This window comes from Lytechinus pictus, chromosome 1 (genome assembly GCF_037042905.1).
Source record: "Lytechinus pictus isolate F3 Inbred chromosome 1, Lp3.0, whole genome shotgun sequence".
Lineage (NCBI taxonomy): Eukaryota > Metazoa > Echinodermata > Echinoidea > Temnopleuroida > Toxopneustidae > Lytechinus > Lytechinus pictus.
This window is the reverse complement of record NC_087245.1, coordinates 33624982-33639841: the sequence shown is the minus strand read 5'-3', so window position 1 is coordinate 33639841 and position 14860 is coordinate 33624982. Positions and strand designations below refer to the sequence as shown.

At 34.9% G+C, this 14860-nt stretch overlaps 1 protein-coding gene across 1 annotated transcript; it reads right to left on the bottom strand.

Moving 5' to 3' along the window:
• Positions 1–104: 104 nt before the first annotated feature.
• On the bottom strand, positions 105–9021 carry LOC129266113 (uncharacterized protein K02A2.6-like). The gene is made up of 5 exons (XM_064104344.1): positions 6583–9021; positions 6250–6463; positions 5055–5659; positions 879–1059; positions 105–115 (listed from the first exon to the last, which is right to left on the bottom strand). The coding sequence occupies exons 1-5, from the start codon at positions 9019–9021 to the stop codon at positions 105–107; spliced, it is 3450 nt and encodes a 1149-aa protein (XP_063960414.1).
• Positions 9022–14860: the final 5839 nt, after the last annotated feature.

The following is a 14860-nucleotide window of genomic DNA, read 5'->3' as shown; positions in this document are numbered from 1 at the left end:
TGAATTGTACAACTCGTTGAATTATGCGAAATAAATTAACAATCCTGAAACAATAAACATGGCCCCTTTAAAGAATGGCATGAATTATGGTATTTTCGATTTTCTCAAAATTTACCTAAAAGAACAAAAGAAAAATATTGAAAAATATACTACAAAAGAAAAAATATTGAAGGAAGAATGTTTTATGTATATATAATATGTATTTGCATGCCTTTTCGGCTAGTTTGTTTTAAAATATATACTATAATGCTTTGGAAAACACTGCAATATGCACAGAAAGCCCGGATGCTTTCCTCAATTAATTCTGTAAATCGGATACTGGGGCCAATGTTTTTATGTTGGTCAACGGTTGGAAAAAGTCTCCTTCTCGGCTGATGATTAGTCATAGGTGACTCGAGGAAAACGGCCGATGAAAGCACCATGTCCTTCTAGTTCATCAGTTACCCAGCTATTCGAGGAGCAGTTAAAAAATTGAGCTTTTTTGCTTAGTTTTGCCATATCCATATGCCAAGCTTCATGGGGGTTATTCAAACTCACGATCAAAAAAAAAGAAAAAAAAATTACAAGAGAGCCAATTGAGAAAGAAGAATACAGAAAAAATTGAAAAAGTTTTATGTACAAGTTGGACTGCTCTTGATTACTTTTAATTACTTTATATTATAGCCAAGTACTGTTAATTTTGCAATTACATCTTTATATGGTCATGACTAACCAAACATGTATAGCCTTCAGATAATTGCCTTACGGTTTACTTATACTTAAATGATGAATACGTATGCATATGGATATGTATGTGTGTGTATATATGTATATATATATATATATATATATATATATTTCTTTTTTCATACAAAATTTTTTTTTTCTCCCAAACTCACCCAAAATCACATTCCATCCTACAATGGCTTGTCTCCCAAAGTAGGTAGGATTCAAAGGCGTCTTGTCTCCGGGAAAGATCGAGACTTCACTGATGTTGATGTTCACATCAACGGGACAGACGTATCCCCATACTCCGGTACGGGTGTAGGATTGGAGCTGTGATTTTCCTAATTTCTTTCTCTGTCATCATAGAAAAGAAAAAAGAAAAAAAGAAAGGAAAAGAAATAAATATTTGAATTTTACTTTACTCATATATATATTTTTTTTAAAGAAAACAAACGTTAATAATATAATATTTATGATGGCAAAAATAGTCAAATTTGACTGGTTGCCAAATAAAAATAAGAACCCCCCCCCCCCCCCCGTTACTCAACATCAATGAGTTTGTGGGGTCTTTGTTAATATTGTTCTTTATGATTTGCTATTTTTAAACAACCGGGGCTGGAACAAAGACTACACCGATGCTATTCAATGTTGAAAAGATTGCGGGGTCTGTTTTTGGTTGTTGTTGTTGTTTTGTTTTTGTATGATTTTTTTTATAACTGGGTCTGGAGGAAAGACTACGCTATATTTACATTTTGTTCAACATTAATAAGATCGTGGGGCCTTTTTTAGTTATTATTTTTTATTTGGTATTTTAAATATTTGGGTCTGGAGGAAAGACTACGCTAAACTTCTATGTTTTTCAACATTAAGAAGAACTAATTTTGGCATCTTTATTTGGAAGATTGTTTAAATGTTTTATATAACCTGGTCTGGAGAAATAAGACTGTGACTTTGCACTATATGAACGCATTATTAAAGGGATTTAGTTTAGAATAGATTCGCCAAAAATCCCTTCAAATTTATAACATTTGTGGGTAAAGTATTTATTACATTTGTGGGCGATCAAAAATTATTACATTTGTGGGTAACTGCATTATTACATTTGTGGGTGAAATTATTACATTTGTGGGTAAAAGGTTTTAGTTTTTAGTTTTAAGTAACCGGGTATGGAGAAAAGACTACGCTTGATTCTCAATTTACTCTTAGCGCATATATCCACAGTACGCGCCGTATAAGTTAAAACAACAACAAAGACATTTATTCTACCAGTTTTAATTAACTGGGTCTGGAGAAAAGATTAAGCTCGATTCTTATTTTGATTCCACTGGAATATCATTATCTTATCTTAGTTTGGACTTATATTATACTTTTTAATTAACCGGGTCTGGAAAAAAGACTTTGGACTTATATTATAATTTTTTTATTAACCGGGTCTGGAAAAAAGACTTTGGACTTATATTATAATTTTTTAAACAACCGGGTCTGGACTTATTATACTTTTTTAATTAACCGGGTCTGGAAAAAAGACTTTGGACTTATATTATAATTTTTTAATTAACCGGGTCTGGAAAAAAGACTTTGCACTTTTGTGCTATAAATTATGAACGTATTACTATAGGATTTTAGTTTAGAACGGATTTCGCCAAAAATCCCTTCAAATTTATTACATTTGTGGGTAAGTCATTATTACATTTGTGGGTAAAGTGCATTATTACATTTGTCGGTGAAATTATTACATTTGTGGGTAAGGTGTTATTACATTTGTGGGTAAAGTGTTATTACATTTGTGGGCATTATTGCATTTGTGGGCGATTATTACATTTGTGGGTGTAACAGGGCCACACCTATGTTTTAATGGGCCAGCTGTGCCCCCCTTCCTGGATCCGCCAGTGATGTACCCTCCTCGGGCTGCCGCCATGGTAGTGTATATACAGAATTAATGGACGTCGGAACTTGAAGGTAAATTATAATATACGTCCAAAGCCTTTTTTCCAGACCTGGTTGTTTCAAAAATTATAATATAAGTCCAAAGTCTTTTTTCCAGAACCGCTTAATTCAAAAATTATAATTCAAGTCCAAAGTCTTTTTCCAGACCCGGTTAATTAAAAAATGGTAATATACGTCCAAAGTCTTTTTTCCAGACCCGGTAATTACAAAAATTATAATGCAAGTCCAAAGTCTTTTTTCACACCCGGTAGTTTCAAACATTATAATATGAGTCGAAAGTCTTTTTTCCAGACCCAGTTGTTTAAAAAATTATAATATACGTTCAAAGTCTTTTTTCCAGACCCGGTTGTTTCAAAAATTATAATGCAAGTCCAAAGTCTTTTTTCCAGACCCGGTTGTTCAAAAAATTATAATATAAGTCCAGTCTATTTTTCAGACCCGGTTAATAAAACAATGTATTACAATTCCAAAGTCTTTTTCCAGACCCGGTTGTTTAAAAATCATAATACACGTCCAAAGTCTTTTTTCCAGACCCGGTTAATTCAAAAATTATAATGCAAGTCTAAAGTCTTTTTTCCAGACACGGTTGTTTCAAAATTATAATATACGTCCAAAGCCTTTTTTCCAGACCTGGTTGTTTCAAAAATTATAATATAAGTCCAAAGTCTTTTTTCCAGAACCGCTTAATTAAAAAATTATAATATACTTCCAAAGTCCTTTTTCCAGACCCGGTTAATTCAAAAATTATAATTCAAGTCCAAAGTCTTTTTTCCAGACCCGGTTAATTAAAAAATTATAATATACGTCCAAAGTCTTTTTTCCAGACCCAGTTAATACAAAAATTATAATGCAAGTCCAAAGTCTTTTTTCACACCCGGTAGTTTCAAACATTATAATATGAGTCCAAAGTGTTTTTTCCAGACCCAGTCGTTTAAAGAATTATAATATACGTTCAAAGTCTTTTTTCCAGACCCGGTTGTTTCAAAAATTATAATGCAAGTCCAAAGTCTTTTTTCCAGACCCGGTTGTTTAAAAAATTATAATATAAGTCCAGTCTGTTTTTCAGACCCGGTTAATAAAACAATATATTACAATTCCAAAGTCTTTTTCCAGACCCGGTTGTTTAAAAATCATAATACACGTCCAAAGTCTTTTTTCCAGACCCTGTTAATTCAAAAATTATAATGCAAGTCCAAAGTCTTTTTTCCAGACACGGTTGTTTCAAAATTATAATATACGTCCAAAGACTTTTTTCAACAACTGGTTGTTTCAAAAATTATAATATACGTCCAATGGCTTTTTTCCAGACCCGGTGTATTCAAAAATTATAATATACGTCCAAAGTCTTTTTTCCAGACCCGGTTAATTCAAAAATTATAATATACATCCAAAGTCCTTTTTCCAGACCCGGTTAATTAAAAAATTATAATGCAAGTCCAAAGTCTTTTTTCCAGACCCGGTTGTTTAAAAAATTATAATATACGTCCAAAGTTTCAAAAATTATAATATACATCTGGAACATACTCAGAAGAACACGTCATGACACAAGCTCTGCCAGTTCAAGTGTGTTTAATGCGCAATGCGACTTCGCTAACGCTACACAGTAAATTCAATCATGCGGACACCTGTTGGTGCTATGTCGGTAACCATGACAATCACATACCTTACACTGCTTCCCCTTTTAACAAGTGGATTCCCTGACACTGTATAAATTCGCAATGTTTTGAAAATAACATAATATACCAGCAAGTAATCTCAACAGTAAATTTCACAATTCAATATCATGTTTCCTTTTTTGTTAAGTAGGCTATGCATCTTATAGCTATTTGTTTTAGAAAATGTTTAACATGAAGAGCAATAGTTTCTTTTGGTTATTGAGGGTAATATGACTCAAAAGTAGCAAGTATGATTCGTCTGATAAAGTAGTTTTGCAAATCAAAAGGGTTTTTCAATTTCTCTATTATTTTAAAGTCTATAATATCCGCAATCTGACATTTCTTCATTAATGCTTATGAGTATCAAATAAATCATAGTTTCATGTATAAATGCATTGTACTTCACGGTTAATTCTTTATAGTAATAATATACTGAATAAAACTTTTTAACTTTTCAACCTCTCTATCCTCCCTTCTAATAGATCAATACATTTTAACAGAGATATAAGTCTGTGTATGTATTGGAAAATAATCATACTGTTGTATGTACTTGAAATTAAATATTCCACATATAATTATCTCACCTTGCTTGCATGTCGTGTTATAAATTACACGTGTTAACACTTGTTAACTCATGCTTTATTTTGAATAAATTAACCTTTCGATTGGTTTACGGAGTCTATGTGATCTTCGAGGTGGATGTGGTGAAAGTTTTTGAGTAGCCCCGGGTGTAGCCCCTGGCTGTACATCTGTACTTGGGCCGCTTGTACTTTTGACTGGGGATTTTTCTATTCCCACTTCAGAATTTAACTGCCGAGACTGTGCGGAGTCTGGCAATGAAATTAAATCAAAACTATCATCCAAATCTGCATGATCACTAGACTCTGGCAAACACTCTTGGTTATCACTTGCTTTTAACATGTGATCTACATGAACACTTCGAACTCTACCACTTATATCAACTAGATACCTTCTACTTCCACAAACAGTAACAACTTCTCCCAACTCCCATTTACCTTCTTTGTGTGGGGGAGCAAGGATACGAACGTTCTCACCAACATCAAATGAACGATACCTACGACTACCCTTGAAATATCTCTTTTGACTCGATTGTTTGTTTTCTACTTTTTGAGATAGATCTGGTAAAATCAAACTTAGTCTTGTTCTAAGCCTTCTCTTCATCAAAAGCTCAGCTGGTGTAAAACCAGTAGTTGATTGAGGAGTAGTACGATACTTCAACAGAAAATTGGCTAGTCTTCGCTTCATACTAAACTTAGAACTACCATCAAACACTTGCTTTTTCAAAGCTTCTTTCACTACTCTTACTGTTCTATCTGCAGCTCCGTTAGATGCTGGATGGTAAGTGGGAACTAAAATATGCCTAATTCCATTTAGTTTCATGAAAGTTTGAAATGCTGCAGAACGAAATTGAGGCCCATTGTCTGAAACTAACTGTTCGGGTAAACCATGACAAGCAAAAATGGACCTGAGTTCATTCATTGTTTTCTCAGTTGTTGTATTAGTAGTTAGTACCCATATGAATTACTTCTATCCACTTAGAGTGACTATCTATGAGAACAAGAAAATGCTCACTATCAAACTCACAAAAATCTACATGGACTCTCTGAAATGGTCTAGCTGGCCAACGCCATGTTTCTAACGGTACTCTTGCTTCTGACATTTTGACAAACAGAACATCTACTAGAAATTTGCTCAATTTCTTTATCAATACCAGGCCAGAACATAAATCCTCTAGCAACTGCTTTCATCGCTACAACACCTGAGTGCTGAGAATGAAGTTCATCAAGTAACTTATGTCTCAATGACTTGGGTATTATCACTCTATGTCCCCATTTGACACAACCCTGATCACATGACAACTCAAACCTTCTACTGTGATATGGTTTCAACTCATCATTCATTGGTTCTCTTTCTGACCAACCATATAAAGTTTGTTCATACACTTGTTTCAAAGCAGAGTCTTTCTGAGTTTCTGCAGCAATCTCTGTTGCTGTTACTGGAAAGTTACTGTCTACAACATCAGTTACATAGATACTACCTTCTGTACCATCTTCAGAATCTTCGTGAGGCAAACGAGATAACGCATCTGCGACAGCGTTCTCCTTAGAACTGAGATACTCTATGTTGTAGTCATACTGCGAAAGAAGTATTGCCCATCGCTGCATTCTTGATGCTGCCATCGTCGGAATCGATGACTTAGGACCCAACAAATGAAGTAGCGGCTTGTGATCAGTGATGAGCGTAAAGTTTCTACCAGATACTGATGAAACTTCTTGATACCGAAAATGATACCCAACGCTTCTTTCTCAATCTGAGCGTAATTACGCTCACTCTTCGTCAAGGTGCGTGATGCAAATGCGATTGGCTTTGTTTCTCCATTATCCATCACATGACTTATCACTGCTCCGACACCGTAGCCAGATGCATCACAAGACATCTTCAATTCACGCCTGTTATCATAGTGAACGAGAAGTGCATCACTGGTTAACATTCGCTTGCATTTCTCATATGCTTCCTGTTGGGCTTTCGACCATTCCCATTTCTGTTCCTTCTGTAGTAACTTATGGAGCGGTGCTAACACTGACGCAAGATCCGGTAGAAATCGCGAATAGAACTGAACCATCCCCAAAAATGATCTTAGCTCGGTCACATTCTTTGGCTTAGGAGCATTGATTGGCTCAATTTTATCTTTGACTGGTTGAAGCCCCTGTGAGCTTACTTTCAACCCTAGGTACACTACTTCACTTTCCACAAAGGCACATTTGCTCCTTTTTAGCTTCACATTATGATCATTCAAACGCTTCAATACTTGCGCGAGCACATCAAGATTTTCATCCACTGTGGTTGTAGCTATCAATACATCATCTTGATTACACAAGCAATGGGGGATACCTTGAAGAATCTTATCCATTGTCGCTTGGAAGATCTTCGGTGAGGACTTAATTCCATATGGTAGTTTTGTGTAGGAATATAATCCCATATGCGTGTTGATAGTAAGATACTGCTGACTTTGCTGATCCAAGTTGAGTTGTGCATACGCGTGAGAAAGATCCAACTTCGAGAAAACTTTGGTACCTCCCAACTCTGCATACAAATCCTGCGATGTGGGAAGAGGATAACACTCGTCATCAACTGCTCGATTGACTGTGGTCTTATAATCTCCGCAAAGACGAACACTTCCATCGGCTTTCGGCACCACTACGATCGGAGTTGCCCAGTCGCTGTAGTTTGTCTTTACGATGACTTTGTTTTTCTCAAGGTTTTTTAACTCTTTCTCAACTTCTTCTTTCAGTGCGTACGGTACTGGTCGCGGTCTACAGTAGACTGGAGTTGAATTCTCCTTGATTCTTACGTGCGCTTCCACACCAGAAATCCCTTCATAGCTGTCTTCAAACATTCCGCTATACTGTCGGAGTAGACTCTGCAATTTTGAAGACTCAACATGGAACACGTTATTCCAATCTAACTTCAACTTAGTCAGCCAGTTCTTACCCATCAGTGTAGGACGATTCGGGTAGCTTGTTACCATCATGGGCAACAACAATGTATTCCCTTCATAGGTGACTTCACATTCAAATTCACCACACAAGTCCAACTGCTGACCAGAATATGTTCTGAGTTCTAATGAATTTGGTCTCAAAGGTACATCATTGAAGTTTCTCTCATATGTGTCCTTACTCATAATAGAACAATCTGCCTGGGTGTCAATCCTCATAGTCAAGTATTTCTTGTTGATTACAACTTCTGTTTCAAACTTATTGATCGAATCTGTAGCATACATACAATACAAATTCAAATTATGCTGCATAGATTTCTCTAGATCATCAGTTTCATCCAACGCATGAACTTCAGCATTACCGCCAGTTCGACGCGATTTACCTTTACTCGGTACACTAGCCTTTCCTCTATTTGACTTACAAGCTTTAGCTATATGTCCCTTCATCTCGCACTTGAAACATTGTGAACCTTTAAATGGACATTCTTGAGGTGGATGATTTCTGGAATTACAGCGATAACAGTTTCCATGCTTTTTACTTTCAGCATTAGAGGGTTTGGGTTTACCTTCACGACTAGTTGGTTTAGCTTTACGGGTGTAACTTTTCTGACTATTCACACTTCCAGCATTATGAACAGAAAGAAGTTCACGAGCATTTCTTGATGCCATCTCCATCGACAAAGCAATTTGGCAGGCTTTATCAAAATCTAAATCTTGAGTATTCAACAGTTTGTTCTGAATTCGTTCATCAGCCAACCCGCAAACAAATCTGTCTCGCAAAGCTCTATTCAAGAAAGATCCATAGTTACAATGTAAGGATAAATTCTTTAAGGCAATGATGAACTCACCAACTGTTTCACCTTGTTTCTGATTTCTTGTTCCAAACTTGTAACTTTCAGCTATCTCTAACGGCTTAGGATCGAAATGATTCTTCAACTTATCGATGATGTCGTCAAATGTTGCATCTTTCGGCTTGCTGCGCGCTAACAAATTTGCGAGAGTTACGTAGATTTTTGTTCCAATTTCAGTTAGTAAAATTGCCTTTTTCCGTTCCTTCACGAATTCAGCATTCTGGGAAGTTTCAACGATGTTATTGGCCATGAAAAACAGTTCCATACGTTCTACATATGAAGTAAAAGGTTCGCGAGCCTTCTCAAAGCTCCCTAACCGTCCAATATAGCCACTGGGCGTCGCCATGTTGTATCACGCATTGACTGAATACACGTGCGAATACCATGTGCGAATACACGAAGACTTCCTTCCTAGTTCCATCAACTGTACGACGGTAACTTTAACCAGAAAATGTCACTTTATGACCTCAAAATTAGGATCAAACTTTCGTCTCACAGATTAGCAGTCCCTTGACCAGCAAAATTAAGACTTTAAGGCTTTCGTAGACTCTTTTCTGAGCATCCTCGTCGCCAATTTGTAACATACTCAGAAGAACACGTCATGACACAAGCTCTGCCAGTTCAAGTGTGTTTAATGCGCAATGCGACTTCGCTAACGCTACACAGTAAATTCAATCATGCGGACACCTGTTGGTGCTATGTCGGTAACCATGACAATCACATACCTTACAACATCTTAAGTCTTTTTTCCAGACCCGGTAGTTTCAAAATTATTATAAGTCCAAACTAAGATAATGATATTCTAGTTGAATAAAATGAGAATCGAGCTTAGTCTTTTCTCCAGACCCAGTCAATTAAAACTGGTGGAAAAGTAACAAAGACCCCAACTCTCTTGTAAATGTTAAATAACATGGAAATATAGCATAGCCTTTCCTCCAGACCCAGATCTTTAAAATAAATGAATAATAATGATAATAAATTAGTAATAATAAAAAAGCAAACAAAGACCCACGATCCTGTTTATGTTGAATAACATGGAAATATAGCGTAGTCTTTCCTCCAGACCCAGATCTTTCAAATAAGAAATTATGAATAATAAATAAGTAATAATAAAAAAAGCAAACGAAGACCCACGATCCTCTTTGTGTTGAAAACATGGAAATATAGCGTAGTCTTTCCTCCAGACCCAGTTATAAAAGTCATTTAAAACACAACAACAACAAAACAAAGACCCTGCAATCTTATCAACATTGAATAACATGGAAATATGGTGTAGTCTTTCCTCTAGACCCAATTATTTCAAAATAACCAAAATCATTAAAAAAAGAATAACAGAATCTAAGGCCCAACTATCCTTCAAACTAAGAACCTTCAATGAATAAAAATTTAGAGAGTTTTCTTTATTCCAGACCTTGTCATTTCAAAAATAAGATAAATTAAATCCTCATAACTAAGACTCAATCATATTCGTGTGCCTGTTCAACATGAATAAGATGATTGGGGGAGTATTTCATCAACATTTATGTCCGACAAGTTGTCAGATCTGACAACTGTTCTTGATGTTGATTGGCTAAGAAGCAGTGCTACCAGTGTCGGATAAAACGTCAGACAACTTTCATAAAATGCTCCCCGGGCTCTAAGTTTTGATGTTGTTTTTTATTATAAATTTCTTTATTACAGAATGTTAGGCTGGAAGAGGGTTAAAAAAAATTTGTTCTGTTTTTTTTTTAATAAACTGGTCTGGTCAAATTAAGTATGCGTTATCACAAGTTTCGAAGATGCTGGGGTCTAAGTTTTAAGATTAATGTTTCGTTTAATTTGTATTTTAAAGAGAATTGGGTGAGGGGCAAAGACAACACTTTAAGCCCAAGCATTTTAAGTGGGTTTAATTTTGAAGATTGGTCTTAGCTGTGATTTTTTTTCAATATTTGGTTATCTTTTAAATAACTGGGTCTGGACGAAAGACTAAGCATAATACTCGTGTTATTCCACAAGCATAAGAATATGACAAAGTCTTTTGTTTTTAAGATTGCTTAAATCATTTTTTAATTACTGGGTCTGGAATAAACACAACGCTCTAAACATGTGCTTTTCTACATGCATGGTCTTAATTTGGAGGATTGTTGGTTCTAAGATTCGTTTTTGGGGGGTTGAGTTTTATTGATTTTTTATTCTTGAAATAATTGTGTCTGAAGGAAAGTCGATCTTTGACAGTCGGTCTTTATGTTATTCCACAGTAATTAGATTATTAGGTATTCGTTTTAGAATATTTGTAAAAACTGTTTTATTTTTTTCAAATAATAACCAAGTCTGGAGAAAGGATGTTTGCTTTACCCATGCATTATTACAATGTTTTATAGGGGTCGTAGTATTATAAAAAAAAAAAACTGGGTGTGGGGTAAAGACATATTTTTTTACTGGGTGAAACTTTTGAAAATTGGTCTTAGATTTTAAGTTTTTTTATTCATTTTTTAATAGCCGGGTCTGGAGGAAAGACTTTGGACTTAAATTGTAATTTTTTTAATTATCCGGGTCTGGAAAAAATACTTTGCACTTTTGTGCTATATGAACGCATTGCTATAGGGTTTAGTTTTTAGTTTTAAGTAACCGGGTCTGGAGAAAAGACTACGCTTGATTCTCAATTTACTCTGAGCGCATATATTCACAATATACGCCGTATAAGTTGAAACAACAACAAAGACATTAATTCCGCTAGTTTTAATCAATTGGGTTTGGAGAAAAGACTAAGCTCAATCCTCTTTTTTTCCACTGGAATATCATTATCTTATCTTATTTTGGACTTGCATTATAATTTTTGAAATAATCGCGTCTGGAAAAAGACTTTGGACTTATATTATAATTTTTTAAACAACCGGGTCTGGAAAAAAGACTTTGGACTTATATTATAATTTTTTAAACAACCGGGTCTGAAAAAAGACTGGACACATCTTATGATTTTTTAAACAACTGGGTCTGGAAAAAATACTTTGGACTTATATTGTAGTTGTTTAATTATCCGGGTCTGGAAAAAAGACTTTGCACTATTGTGCTATATGGACGCATTGTATAGGGTTTAGATTTTAGTTTTAAGTAACCGGGTCTGGAGAAAAGACTACCCTTGATTCTCAGTTTACTCTTAACACATATATTCACAATATACGCTGTATAAGTTCAAACATCAACAAAGACATTAATTCCGCCAGTTTTAATTAACTGGGTCTGGAGAAAAGACTAAGCTCAATTCTCTTTTTTCCACTGGAATATCATTATCGTATCTTAGTTTGGACTTAAATTATAATTTTTGAAATAACCGGGTCTGGAAAAAGACTTTGGACTTATATTATAATTTTTGAAACAACCGGGTCTGAAAAAAAGACTTTGGACTTGCATTATAATTTTGAATTAACCAGGTCTGGAAAAAAGACTTTGGACGTATATTATAATTTTTTAATCAACTGGGTCTGGAAAAAAGACTTTGGACTTGCATTATAATTTTTGAATTAACTGGGTCTGGAAAAAAGACTTTGGACGTATATTATAATTTTGAAACAACCGGGTCTGGAAAAAGACTTTGGACTTGTACTATAATGTTTTATTCACTGGGTCTGGAAAAAAGACTTTGCACATTTGTGCTATATGAACGCATTACTATAGGATTTTAGTTTAGAACGGATTCGCCAAAAAATCCCTTCAAATTTATTACATTTGTGGGTAAAGTCATTATTACATTTGTGGGCGATCAAAAATTATTACATTTGTGGGTAAAGTGCATTATTACATTTGTGGGTGAAATTATTACATTTGTGGGTAAAGTGTTATTACATTTGTGGGCGTTATTATATTTGTGGGTTAAGTGTTATTACATTTGTGGGCGTTATTACATTTGTGGGTGCAACAGGGTGCCGGTGCGAAATTTAAAACAGTTAATCTATCGCTCTTTTACACGATTAAATTCAATGTACTACAGTATCTGGCTTTCTAAAATGTTGATATCATAATTATTTTCATGGATGTTTATCTGTTATAATATGTGACCTTATGTTTCAATGTTTGTGATTTTTATGCACGGACCAATAAAAAAAACAGCTTTTGCTGAATAGGTCTTGCCGTGTTGAAATAAAGAAATATATATATACAAAAATCATTCAAATTATTTATAAGTTGGATGATTACATAGTTAAATCAGATGAAATTACGATAAATTGGACGGGGAAACTCCTAATACTATGGGGAAGAAACATTCATTACATTACGCTGCCAGGGGTTCTTTGTACTGGAAAACAGTGGCAGAGACAGGTCGTCATAGGAGGGTGTGGACGTTCCAGACAAGCGAGCAAAAGAAAATCTCAGTTTGTGATAGATTGAATATAAGAGCACAAATAGATTCAAGGGGAATCGCGCCTTTGAAATAAATGAAATATAATGGAGAAAGTTTGAAGGAAATCGGACAAGCAACTAGAAAGTTCTGGCTTGTTCAATATCAAGATCCCTAAGACTATGTAGATTTCAAATTGGCAACAGAGTAAATTATGACGAGGGGCAAGGAAAATTTTCCCACAGGCTATTTATTTTCAGGGATTTGTCGTTTTTTCATAAGTACCCATTCCCTGGGGCAGTATTCTGAATAAAACCCAGGAAGTATATTGTTTTATGTCCTCATGAAAGAAAATATAAGTTGAAGTAAAACTTGAAATTTTAGCCATTTTATGTATTGGACTACATGGAAAAGATGTCCTTGCCGTACATCACTATGACATCACCTATGCTGCCGATTCGAAGTCTCCATGGGTATAATGATTACCAATATTTACAACTGTAAAGAAATCTTTTTTTTTTGTTAGTCCGTTATTGTTCAAACTTTCACCTATCAACTTGTCTGATTTTTCTTTCCCCTCTAAAAACAAGTTTTTATTTGGGTTGAATTCCGCTTTAACGTGTTGACTACTGATTTTTGTTATTCCCATAGGTTTTATTCAGGAATCATCAGGTTCCAGTATGCTATGGGTTAAAGGCAGAATCCTACCTCACGAAGAATCGATATGCCTTGATAAGGGCAATGTCACTGGTAATGGCATACGTTGTTGACTTGTTTGGATATTCTTAGAGACGCTTTCGAGAGGACAATGATCGCTTTTTAGGAACCAAAAACATCCAGCATAAATCACCAAGAGTGTTTCAAAGACATATCGAATGAAGGTTACATGCTACATGTGCGTGACGACGCCATTGTGAAGTAAATTAACTCAGTTTACCATAATTAATTGGCTACCTAAATGTAAAGTCGACCCGAAAATAAGTTGAATAAAAAGAGAAAAATCAAACAAACTTATTTAAAAGAAATTTTACAAAACAATTATTATGCACAACCCAGTGATATACAAATAATAAAATCGATAAAGTTACTACCTCATCTTTTCGCTCGTATCTTATTGTACGAATTATGCATTTTTTATTTTTTTGCAGATTTTACAATTCATAAAATCACAATATTACAACAATGGCATTTGTTGAGGATACAACTGGCGTGTTTCATTCATATGATAAAAATATAATCTATTCCCACTTTTGTATACCGACAGGGATGTAAATATATATGTTTTTCATGAAAGTTAATAAAACTTAAAATTGTCATCTTTTTATTTTAAAATGAAATGCTACATTTGTGATTTTTCTGTTCATGATCATGGAACTTTTTTGGGAAGCATGGCCCCAAACCACCCCCCCCCCCCCTCATCTATAGGCAAGTGAGAGAAGTCGTCATTATGAAAGATTTAAATAATATACAGACACCTCAAGTAAAGAGCTAAACATTTTAAGTGGTACAAACAAGGCATGGGGGACACAATTTGAATTAAAATCTCAGTTTGAAATCTTCTTTGACTGGAAATTGTAAAATGTATATTATGATGAATACAATAACGAAAATCAGACATATGAAGCAAACTTTCCTTACAGTTGCGAGAGATTAAAGCAAGCGAGCAAAATGTTTAACCTTTTCCAAATAAAAATCTGTTTGGGATAGATTAAAGAAAAAATGATTTTCTTTCTAATTTTCGGTCGTCTTTGCCTAAATATGGTAATCTCACTGGTAGTGTTAACCTTGCCGACCTGCTTTGATATTCTTAGAGACGCTTTCGAGAGGATATCGATCGCCTATTAGGAAGCAAAAACGTCCAGCAGAAATC

Coding starts and splice junctions, on each gene's coding strand:
- LOC129266113 (XM_064104344.1), bottom strand. CDS start 9,021: ATGGCGACGCCCAGTGGCTATATTGGACGGTTAGGGAGCTTTGAGAAG. Junction 5,660..6,249: donor GTATGAACAAACTTTATATG/GTTGGTCAGAAA, acceptor CTTACCATCCAG/CATCTAACGGAGCTGCAGAT. Junction 1,060..5,054: donor CAAGCGGCCCAAGTACAGAT/GTACAGCCAGGG, acceptor CTATGATGACAG/AGAAAGAAATTAGGAAAATC.